Below are 12543 nucleotides of genomic sequence, written 5' to 3' on the forward strand. Positions count from 1 at the left end.
TATTCATTAAGCTTTACTTATTTCATTCTTCAATATTTTATTGTTGTGTTTGATTCCAGTGACAATTGGTAGTTTAACCAATACAGGTTTTGTTAGAGGTCCACTCTGTGTTCTATAGAATTTGAATGCATTGAAAATGCTTTTCTGCTCCAACTTCAAAACCAGGCCAGATATAAATATTTTCCTAGAGAAATATTTGGATTATATTGAGTATTCTATTCTAAAAATGCTTTTCTCTCCTCTTGTTTTTCTATTCCAGGTTGGTTAGTGGATGTTACTGGTGAATATCAATACATGTATTTTGTCTGTGGAGTGATTGTGATTGTGGCCAGCATCTGGTTGTTCATTGGCAATGCCATTAACTATAGGCTTTTGGCAAAAGAAAAGAAGTTAGAAGATGAGAAGCAGAAAGCTGAGAAGAACACTGACTCGAAGGAGGCAGAACCATTAACAAACAATGAGAACGAAGATGCTGCAAGCAGAGCAGACAAAGCTCTTGAAGATCCTTCAGAAAGAGAAACCAATATTTAATCTGCAATGTAGCTCAGAAGGCAACATTTATGACTTCCATTAGAAATATGCCTTCAACACACAGGCCAGGTTTTCTGGTAATAATGATCAGTCACAATATTGGATGGGAACAGATTTTTGCCCCATGGCAAGACTCCAAGTTAAATTACTATCTACAGTTTATTTATTTCAGAGATACAAAATTGAGGTTACAGAGGTAGTGACTCCATGCAATGAGCCCATCCAAACTATGACTCTGGACAATCAAGAGTCAGGTAAACCACACATAAGACTTCCAGTGACAGTTTTGTTTCAAAAATACATCTAATGCAAAAGTATCTTTTACTCTTATATGGGAGGATACTTTTTGTTCATCCTTATTGTTAATGTCTGCAAAAAAAAATCTGCCCAAACTGTACTTACCACTTATGTCAAAAAACAATATAAGCTCAAAGGTCTGTTTCAAAGGACACAAGAGTACCTGAATGAAGCACAATAGAAACTTTTTTTCTCACTTGTATGCCCACTAGATCAAAATATACATTATGCCTGTATAAAGAATTATAATATGGATGTAAAAGTTAAGGTTGGAAGACAAACAACTGGTGGGTACCATCTCTAAAATGCAATAAACAGCTGAATTAGAATACGTTCTGGAGGTTATTTCCTCCTGTGATAGGTGGCTATGTTGTACTTCAACAGATACATTTGAACACAGCTCACTAATTTGAACTAACCTAAATGAAACAATTTTGAACCAGGATTTACACTGCTAACAGGAGCATCAGTTTGTTGAGTTGCGTATTCCTGTATGGTCAAAGGAACTGGACCAGACTGTGAAGCTTTCTTTCTACAGGGACTAGATTAACCGTGCTGACTAGATTTAACCTGCTGATGTTAAAAGGATCCAGGCCACCCTTGGCTTTTGTGGCCTGAATCAGTTTCATGGCAGTGACATCAGTGTAAATGCTTGGGTTTATTGGCAAGTCATCGGTTGATGGTCTCCTAAGAGGAGATGTAAGGTCTAACTGATCCTGATCCTTGCAGACAGGTAACTTCATACTAGTTCTCATTTCCTTTTCCCATGCATTTAGTGAAAAGCTACTTCTTTTTCATATTGCTGGTTTAAACAAGAATGCTGCAAGGCACATTGACAGTGCCAGTCTGGGAGCTTTGTATCAACATATCAGTTTTTTGTGCAGGGTATTTGATCTTGTGTCTATGGTTTCACACATTCACTTACACCAATTAAAATGTACACAATTTTTCCTCATCCTTTATGTAAAGGAAAGCAAAGCCTAAAATTTTACTTTACAAAAATGATTTAGCATTGCAATCTTCTGAAGGTATTAAATTAAAGTACTTCTATTCTATTTGTAGGTAAGGAAAGGTGGTATTTGTTTTGGAGAGTTGTATATAAATACTTTGGACGTTGTGAAAATCAAGGGTCTGATTCCTAAAACATGCACTGTTTATGCAGGATACACATACATTCAGTTTAGGAAAAAATAATATCATTCATTTTAGCCCTCTTTTAAATCTCAAAAAGTTGCAAATATCTTGGACTGACAGATGTTTTAAACACTCTTTGAAGTGCCAATAACAAAAGAAGAATAGTAAAAACTAGCAGATGTTACTGCTTTTGAGAAAGCAGTTTCTTAAGAATAGTGTTCAATACAATTAATTTCATTCTTTTTTTTTTCCTTTTTTTTTTTTCTAAAAATATTGATAGTGCTTGCCTCTGTTTTGCAGGGTTATCATCATATTTGCTATGATTTTCCACAGTAGTGCTGATCTTTTTCATTATCTCAGCAATTTTGGGGAAGAGACATCATGAATCTAGTGGCAACATGGTACAGAAATAAATGTCTTTACCTAATCATGTGCAGGAAAATGAAACACCTCCAAGTTGTGTAGGTACACCAGAAAGAAAATAGTTGCATTTCAGAGTTTTGGGAGAAAATAAGGGTTACATGCTCAGAGTTGAGCAGTGAACTGTGTAAAGGAGAATGATTTAATCTCAGTAAAATTCCAGTTCCTTTGACAACCCTCTGTTTCAGAGAAGAAATAAATACATTGCACCTCTTTCCAAGATGTAGTCCTGCCAACACCCCATGAGGTAAAAGCATTTCTCTGGTTTTGGCTATATGGACTTAATGGGTGAATTCCAGGATCCAGTCTGTGAAGGCCCTACATGCCCAGAATCAGAAAGAGAGGAAGAGTTTCATAAACACTAAGCTTTCATACAGTTAGGAATATCAGTTATAAATGTTGGATTGCAAAAGATGAACTGAAACTTCAGCTAAAGAGTAGTCATCAGGAACATCACTCTGTTCTTTCTGTTCTTGACAGCAAGTGGTAGGAAGGCAGAGATTATTTGAAAGGAGTTGAATATAGAGGCAGAGCCAAAATGACTGAGGTGCTCATTATCTCTTTGGAAAAAAATAAAAAAAATAAAAAAATGATTAAAAATACAGGGTAGAAGACAGCAAGTGTCATCTTTTGATTTAAGCCTGTTAAATGTTGCTGTTGGGTAAAGAAGAGACTCAGAAGAAAGATGATAAAAAAAAGGCAAAAAGGCTCTTAGGAAACATGCAGGCAACTAACCTGTTCTCTGTAGGATTGCAGAATACACGTGGCATAGGAAATAAGGGAAAAACAAGCTTCTTTGAGCCATAGACACACCTGACCATGAGTAACAAAAATGATGTTACTGTCTCAGAGGAAATCAAAATTTATATAAACACAACCCTCTGCAGAGCTCCTGCTCTTTTATTACCAGTCAATTATGTTAGGAATGAAAGAGCTGCTTCACCACCACTCACCAATATACAATTTTTAATCATATAATAAGGTAAAATGATGTAGCAAGCGACTGAAACAATATAAAGTGTGAACTGACTCAAGTGAAACATTTCCTTACACCTCTTTCATTATTTTCCTCTTAAAACTGGCAACAAAACAAAACAAAAAATCAGAATACACTTGATATAGAGGCCCTGAGCAACCTGATCTAGTGGGGGCATCCCTTCCTATGGCAGGGGGTTGGAACTACATGATCTTTGAGGTCCCTTCCAACCCGAGCCATTCTATGAGTATTATGGAATTCTGAATCCAGAGTGGGATGAAGAAGATTGGAACCATATCTATGCAAAAACTGCCTGGAATTAAAAAAATATGTCTTCCAAGTAACAGGTTCTAAAGAGGCAATTGCTTTGAATGTGTAGGTCTTATTTCTAAAAGTAATAATAATAACAAATAGCCTTGCATCAATTCTATACTAAGCAGCAAAGTCTCAAAATGAGCATAACTTGCTTACAACCTGCTGAATATCATTCTTACTAGCACTAATTTTTACTGCATATCATTTCATCATAATTCTGCTTTCAGAATGAGACCTGGGTATACACTGTCTCTCTAAATCCTCCTAGTTTCTTTAAGTTACCTCAGTCTCCAGTGTGGACCACTGCAGGGTCAAGATTAAGAAATGCCTCTGCCCTACAATCAAGAAATGTGCTCTCAAATTTGAAGATGTACCACATGCATCTGTTAGGCAGTACGGAGTCTGTAGTCTCTGTCAGTCAATGCAAGCAAATCCTGAGTTGGTCTTAATCTCCTTTATACTTCAGCCTCTTCAAACCTCTGCCATAGTGTCACTGAGTTAAATTATCATCTTAATTGTATCTGATCAATCAAGTAATGCCATAATCTTAAAATTGGTAGGAAAGGAGATTGATCAACCTACATCAATCATATTTTTCCTTTTTAACATCAAGGTTAAATTTCAAACACTTTCAGAGTACATATCCAGGTACTTTTATCTCTTTAGGTTTTTTTGACAGCATACTTCTCTAGTAGCTGGAGGGTTCTTCTGCATTGCCCTTTCCAACTCTGGAGAAAGACTTCTCACCAATAATTCTCAGTACTTGTTCAAGAACAAACGTTCACCCGTGCCACCTCTCACCATTCAACTGTGCTTGCAGTTGTTACCAGTTCTGTATCTCCCTCAAGTTCACAAAAGTATTTTTTTTGTAAGAAATGTTGTAGCATAAGTAGTTAGACTGCAATACTTTTATTTCAGGAGTGTGATTTGTGAACTGTTTTGGAAAAAGTTATCTTCAAATAGATTTTTTTTTTTTTTTATTTACTTTCTCCTTATGAGAATAAATTCAATGTTTCTTGGTACTGAAGTTAATGACAGCAATTTCACTGACTTCATGCTCAAAATTCACATTAATTTTAATTATTTTTTTTTCATGCCAGCATCCAGTGTACTTAAAAAAAAAAACAACACTTGACAGTGTGTACATAATTGTTTCTTCCAGAGAAGTCTGTAAAGAGTCACAAGCTGTGCTGGCAAATGAGAAGTTTCAAATGTTTTTTGCAACTATTCATAAAGATTCCATGAAGCAACAATGCATCTTATACTCACTTAAGAAGTAGGATTAATCTCACTTAGTTTTACCAATGTAGAAATCGTACTGATTTTATTTCCCATTAGAAATGCATACCTAATTGCAATTTTTATAATTTCATTTCCACTCTCATTGCTCTTGAAGGTTCTCCCCACCCCCAATTTTCCATTCTGATGTGACACAAAGATCTCGGACCTGGCATGTAGTGACTTTTGTTAAATGCTTTCTTTTCGTTGTCTTTCATCAATTGCCTGAGTAATGTTTTCCACTTGCTACTTTCAGGTCTATATGGTTGTGGGGAGGTATTATTCAGATATTTGGTAAGCTACAGATACAACATAGCTAAATTGGGTGCAGTCATCAGGATTTCATTAAACAAAGCAAATTACCATTTTTTTTTAGATGAACTTGCTGTAACTGATACAGACAATTTTGCCTAAAACAAAACTGGCAATTTTTGTTAGTTTCGCTATAGATTACTATTTTTCTACTCACAATGAGGGATATAAAGGGATTTTTTAAAAATACTTATTATTATCAGAGATGAAATCAATTTTAACAAGGCTCTCTGGATTTTTGGGGGGAGCGGGTACTTTTCTGATATTTGTGCATGTATACTTTAAAAGCCTTTGCATGTATAGACACCTTTTAAATCACAATTTGCATAAGTATTGCTATATAATTTCAACATAAATTGCATGTTATTATTTTGCAATTCATTTTTTTCTCTGTCATCTACCTCTCAATTACAGTTTGGAGACTTGTATGACCCTGGAAGAATACAGCTAACAAAAGCATAGTGGTAAAACATACAGATTATTGTAAAGTCTCACCAATATTTTTGGCTTACAGTTATATTCTATTATATTCTAAGGCAGTGCATACTGATGACCAAATTCTTTGAATCAATTGGAATAGTTTTTAGTAAGTATGAAGACTTAAGCCATACTGGTATAGTTTTTACATTACTGAGCTGGTGTAAAAATTCAAAGTGTCATTAAAAGAAAAAGAAAAAAAAGTGTAAAAAGTGTCATTTAAGTATCCAAAGTCTACTGCCCTTTCTGTGAGATGATGCTGCCCTTTTTTTTTTTTTTTTCCCCCATATCTGAATTAATGAAATCAACTAAATGGAGACATTACATCATTAACACATCCACAGAGTTTTAAAAAGTATTACAGAATACTTCACATTCTTCGTCACCCCTAAAAATAAATAAATAAAATTATTTGATTTGGGAGTCATACAGAATTTTAACTTTCTTTCCCTTTGTGGGGTAGTTGGGGAAGATGATCACAAAACATTGCACTGGGGCCAAGGAAAAATGATTGTTGTTCATATCTTCTTTACAAAAACAGAGATGATTGTTTCTTCAAAGATACTCTTTTTAGTCCGCAAACCATTCTTGCCTTCTAGGACCTAGTACAGAGTCCACTGAAGCCAACATAAACAAACTATCAAAGTGAAAGAACTTTATGAAACATTGGAAATGATCTGGCTTCAGTGGAGGCTTCAGCCTTATTTTCTCCATATCAAATCTCAGGAATGTCAGATATAAAACAGCAAATGCAGGATTTGTTGCAACTGGCAAATTTAGCTATCCCTGCATAATATTCCTAATGAATCAGTTCCTAAGTTAACGCACAATATGTATTGTTTTAATAGTCTGTAAATAAACAAAAACAAAACAAAAAACATTCTGAATGTAGATTATAAATATAGGGGATATATTTGAATATATATCTGATCAAATCTGTTCAACCCCTAAGGAAATTATCTATTTCCTTTCAAGCCTTCCTTCAACAGTTTAAAATCCTTTTTATTTTATTTTATTTTATTTTATTTTATTTTATTTTATTTTATTTTATTTTATTTTATTTTATTTTATTTTATTTTATTTTTCCCTGTTTTTCTTTCCAGAGCAATTAGTTTGTGTCTTTTGGAATGTACATATTAATATATATATAAGGGAATATAGACGCACACGTGTGTATGTGTGTATATATGTATTCCCCTATATATACAACTCTAATTTATATATATTATATATATTTGTGTGTATATAAAATATATATAATGTTTTAGAGTAAGTTGCATACTGTGCCTGATAAACGTATTTGTAAACAGATAAAAGACTGCAGCAAATGACAGAAAATTTTAAATGTTTTCTACAAGAGTATATTTTATTATTTCTCAGTTTCTGGTGGTTTCATTTATATTAAAAATTCATTCAGAAAACTGAAATATTCCATAACACTGATATGTCAATCATGACTCACTTCAAAGTTGGCTTAAAATAATTGAGAATTTTCATTGTTGTTAGACTGCAGAAATCCTCCATTGTAGAGATGTTGGTTGGTTGGTTTTGCTGTGAAAGTATTATCTACTTGATCTCTGAATAGACTGTAAAATGTAGACTGATTTTTTTCTGTTGTAGTATGTAGGTCAAGATCATATGAAATATTGATGGACATGATACTTTTGTAAAAACTATGGAAAATGAGGATACCGAAGGCCCTGCAAACAATACTCCCATAAAATTATTATGGGAAACTCTCCAGAACACGAGGCTATAAAAAACCTGACAATTTTTTGTATCTTTTCCACATTTTGTTTTTATTTTGTCTGCAAGTAGGCAAGTCAGTGAAATGTCTACATTAGTCTCTGACTCTTAAAACGTTCTACCTTAAAGCTTTTTTGAGAAAATTTTCAGAGTGGTACATAAAGCACTTAAATAAATACCTTTCCTTAAGTGTGGCATAGGTGTATTTTCTGCTTACCGCTTACGTGGAAAGTTCACCATGTCTACAATCTACCAATAGAACTTGGTATTGCTATGCAATAATTCAACATGCAGTAGCCATTGTTGTTGACTAACAAATTTTTTTCTTTTTGTATTTCGCAACACTGTATGGTTTTTACTTGAATATATTGGCTAGGCTTTTTGTTTTGTTTTGTTTTGACAATCATTTATTAGCTAGAGGTGCTATTTATGTTCCAAAGAGATCTGGGTGGATGATAACATTCTCTTTCTACATGCCAAATGCATTTTTGACCTGACAAAATTCATTGTTCATAATGTATATTAACCCTGTAAAATGCTTATGCACTGCATTAAATTGTAATTATATGCATTCTTGCTCATGAACCTTTATTCTAGGCCTATACTAGTGTCTAATGTCCAGTTTGTCCATATATATTTATGGAAAAGTACAAGGAAAAAATGTGTATGATAAGCAATTAAAAAAAAAAAGAGAGAAATTAAAATAAAATTTCCATGTAAAGTTTCTGAAAATGTAAGAGCTTCTGTTTTTAATTATTTATTTTTTTAGTAGTAAATGTTTTGCAATTTTAAAATGTGCAGATATTCATAGATATATTCATAGAGTCACTATTCAGATTTAGCTAGGATCTCAAAATCACTTGTATTTGCATACAGAAACAGAACTAAAAATTTTCTTGTGTAGGAAGAATACTACCAGCAGTAGAATGTGCTACCAGCCCTTTGCTATCCCTAACTCCTCTGTAATTACAATTAAATCTTATAAATTACTCAGAAAACATCTGGACACCCATTAGTCTGGTTGGGATGTTTTTCTATATTCCATGTACATGGAATATCATTCATTTATCACTATCAGTCATTTTCATACAGAAGAGGAATTTGTCCATATGGCTTGAAATTGTGGATATAGAAAACTCTATTCCTTCTCGTCTTTCGAAGTGTTTCCAGGTCTTATGTATTTGTCTATTGGCTTAAGGTTATGCTTGCTTGCCCCAGTTAAATTAGTGTCTATTTATAGAATGTGATTGGGTATTTAAAATTAGAGATATTGATTAATATCCTTTGCATACAGTTTATGAACCTTCTACACAGAAGAACAATAAGCTAGTAGGAAACAAAGGTGCCAAATTTTTTAAGAAAGTTGAACTATTGAATACAAAAAATAACCGAATATGAAAGCAAATGACCTTTATTTTTAGATTTCTAATAACTGCAAAACCAATTTTCAAATAATGTTATCAATAATTCTCTTGATATGGAAATGTTGATTCAGCTATCAGAGTATATTTAGATTTTGTTTAGATTCTAGCCTCGTATAATATTTACATATTTGAATATGTGTAATATTCATAAATAATCAATTTTGAGACACAGACCAAAGACTAAAATTAAAATTGAAAATACAGAGTGGTAAAAGAAATGGCAGAATGAATGTAGTCCAATACTGCTCTTTCCCATTTGTTTTCCATGTGAATATAATATTTAACCTTAATCAAAGACATTGTTGCTATCACTTCCATGGCTAAACGTATGTTGCCTCAATGAATCCAGTTGCTTGACTAAAATACATTTCTGATTAATAGACACTGACATACTTGACCAAACATACTTGTTTCTGAGCATTTGTATTTTGATAGTTCAGTGGCAAGATAGATGGAGACCTCAGTCTCTATTTTTCTTTCTCTTTCTCTTCAGAGCTTTAATATGTAAATGGACCTGGAGGGTAATCAAGTTGTTTCTCCTCTTTCATGTGCTCTTCTCCTCCTGACTTTTCCACACTGGCCATGCAGAAACACCCATCAAGTAAAGGGATACATTTTAGCTGCTAGACATTGATTTTATTTAAAAAGCAAATCAAAGCTAAACAAAATGAAACAACAACAACAAAAAGCACAAACACCTAAATAACAACAGTAAGAAAAAATATTGTTGTTTTTCCAACATCTTGGAAGATTAAGGTGTCATATCATATGTGATAAAAAGCATCTCTCAGAAATTTCTTGGAAACAGCCAAGTCTCCATAAAGGAAAAAAAAAAAAAAAAAAAGCATGACTGGAGGACATGTTGTTCACCTTTTGTAAATGCCATCCTTATATACTGAAATATATTTATAATATAGTAAAGATTAGACGCTATTGCTTTGATTTTTTTTCCAATTTTAATTTGAATGCTTTCAAGTGGTAGTATGATCATCAAGTTCAACTTCTGGTTCCACACAGTGTCGTTTGGACACTCTTCATGTCCTTCTTATGCTTTGGCTCCCAAAACTGCACACAGTACTCAAGGTGAGGTCACACCAGTGTAGAGCAGAGAGGGACAATCCCTTCTCTCGACTGGCTAGCAGTGTCGTGCTTGATGCAGGGTATAGTTGGCTCTTTCGGCTGCCAGGGCACATTGTTGACTTGTATTCAACAGAATCTATCAGTATTTTGCAAGGCTTTCTTTTCTTACAAAATATATGAAATTTCTTTCTTTTAATGTCTGTGTTTTTTTTTTTTTTTTTTTTTCTGAATTTGATTATATATATATATGTATGTATATATATATTTTCCCCCCTGTAAATTATTCAATTATAGTAAATCAAGCAATAGCTGGGAGTCCATTTTCTGTATAAAACTGTTGCCAATTTACTGTGATACCAGAAAAGTTTTGGTGCCTTCTATACCAACGATACATACTCCCAGTCAGGTCTTATGGCTGTTGCACTTCCTTTTTTACTTTCATATCAGTTTCATAAGCTGGAATTGTGCACAAACTGTTTGAATTCTTTAATGTCTATGAAATTGGAATGAAAAACTTGCTAATACAACTTTTCTTATTTCTTAATTTAATTCAGACAGCAGTTCATCAACACAATTTATTTTGATTTTATTGTCTTCATCAACATTCATGGAAGCCTGCAAAAGAAAAAGAAAAAAAAAAAAAGAAAGAATGCCGTATATAATAAAATTCTTTAATTTAAATAGTATTTGAAATTCAGAGCATAAAAATCATGTGAAATGTTTAGGAAAATATTTAGGAATTATTCAAAATCTTAACACTCTAAAAAGTTTCTATTAAAATAAGTTTAAACCAAACAGTAAAAGAAATAACTAAATTTTATGTGGTCATATTTTCCACCAAATAAATATTTACAGAAATGGTCCTTTTAAACCCTAAAGCCATAGTTAGGCATCAAAAGAAATGGCAAATTTTTTTAAGTGTCATACATATATCAGTTTTTACTGACAAAAAGTTTATTTTGGAGGAACAGTGATTCATTTTGCCAACCATCATAATACACTTTGATTAATAACTGCAATTCCATTTTGCCTGAATGATAGATGAGTAGCATTTAGGCAGTGCAATTATTCAGTTCAATCAATGAACTGAATAATTGAGAAAAAAATGGTTGAGGTTGAATGTAACTTTTTTTTTTTTTTCCTTCAGAAAATGTGTTTCTTTGCCTTAATTACAAAACACATGTTCTCAATTACATTTTGGATCTTTTGAATGGAAATAAAGGAAGATTTGGACACTACTTATAAAACAACAGGATTCATTGATGATCATATTATTCATTCATACAAACAGACGGATACAGTTCTTCTGCCTGTACATTCTGTGAATGTACTCATGATTCCCTCTTCCAAAAAAAATTGAGGATTAGTGAGTGAGTTGCTGTCCTCTGCTCTACATAATTTTTACTGCCACAGTGACTGGTAATCTTTTGTTCCATTTCACATGGATGAACTCTAGCACCTGGATTATAAGTCTTCCAACAGTGAATATTTTATGCAAAGTGAAAGAGCACCAGTGAAAGAACTTTCTGTTACTCTCCAGCCAGAAAAATCCTATGGAATTGTGTTTGGGTAATATTGTAGGAAATGCATTGTTTTAGAAAGATACAGTACGCATCGCTTCTGAAAGATGAAAAAAATAGATTGTATTGATGATCTCTTTCTTTTCCTTGGCTGATGTGCATTGCAAACAAAAGGTTTAATTTTTGGATATTAATAAAATTCACAGTCAGATATTTTGTATTTACATGGACACTAGATTTGTTGTATCAAACTCAGAGCCTGAGATGATTGAAAATGACTACCTCACACAACTAGATATTTGTCTTCCCATCCTCAAATCTAGAGATGTAGAAGTTCAGTCTGTATACAAAAAGTATCCAAAAAGAAAATGTGACATACTGCCCCAAAGTAGCAATTATTTTCCAAGAGATTTAATCTGTCTAGAAAGATTTTCCCCACAAGTTAACAGCGTCACTAAATGATCTCAATTCAGGGATCAAGTGAAAAGATACTAAAAACTCATTCCTAAACTCTTCTTTAATGAAAGCAGCAGCAGCAACCTGGAGATTCAGTGCAGCTGGTAGAGGGTGGCAAGGGGGCTTTTGACAGAAGTATGTAGTCACAGGATTTCAAAAGTGTGACATGCTTAATAGCCTTCAAGAATTTGAGATTAACACAAGTTTGCAGCCAGCAGACCGCTTGAAGTTCTGCATTTGCTGCAGGGCATCATCAACAAGCACGAAACACCTTGGAACTATTTACAACGCTATTTTGTATATCAGTTAATAACTTATTCCCACATCTGTGTCATCAGTCTTAGCAACGAGTTTTCTGTTTACCAAAGCAAGTCACTGAGAGGCCTCCATGATAACCTTTCTCTCACTTTCCTCCAAGTGCAGATCAGACAGCTACCTGGAGAGCCTGTGGTGAAAATCTCTTGCCTTTGTTTTTTTTTTTTTTTTTCTTTACTTTCTCCAGCTTACAGCTAAGCATACACAATACAAAATAACTAACCAATGCCTTACATCAGCTCTGCAAGTTGCTCAGTTCAGT

General features: G+C 33.4%; 1 protein-coding gene across 4 annotated transcripts in view; it reads left to right on the forward strand.

The window, feature by feature from the left end:
- The window catches only part of SLC16A7 (solute carrier family 16 member 7), an 87599-nt gene extending 79381 nt beyond the window's left edge, over window positions 1-8218 (forward strand). For all 4 annotated transcript variants that reach the window (XM_083852310.1, XM_083852309.1, XM_083852311.1 and 1 more), the window contains one exon: window positions 260-8218. In XM_083852310.1, the coding sequence (XP_083708436.1) occupies window positions 260-531 (272 nt within the window). In that variant the 3' untranslated portion in view covers window positions 532-8218. The remainder of the gene's footprint in view (window positions 1-259) is intronic.
- Window positions 8219-12543: the final 4325 nt, after the last annotated feature.

Source organism: Anser anser (genome assembly GCF_964211835.1).
Source record: "Anser anser genome assembly, chromosome: 1".
NCBI classification, from domain to species: domain Eukaryota; kingdom Metazoa; phylum Chordata; class Aves; order Anseriformes; family Anatidae; genus Anser; species Anser anser.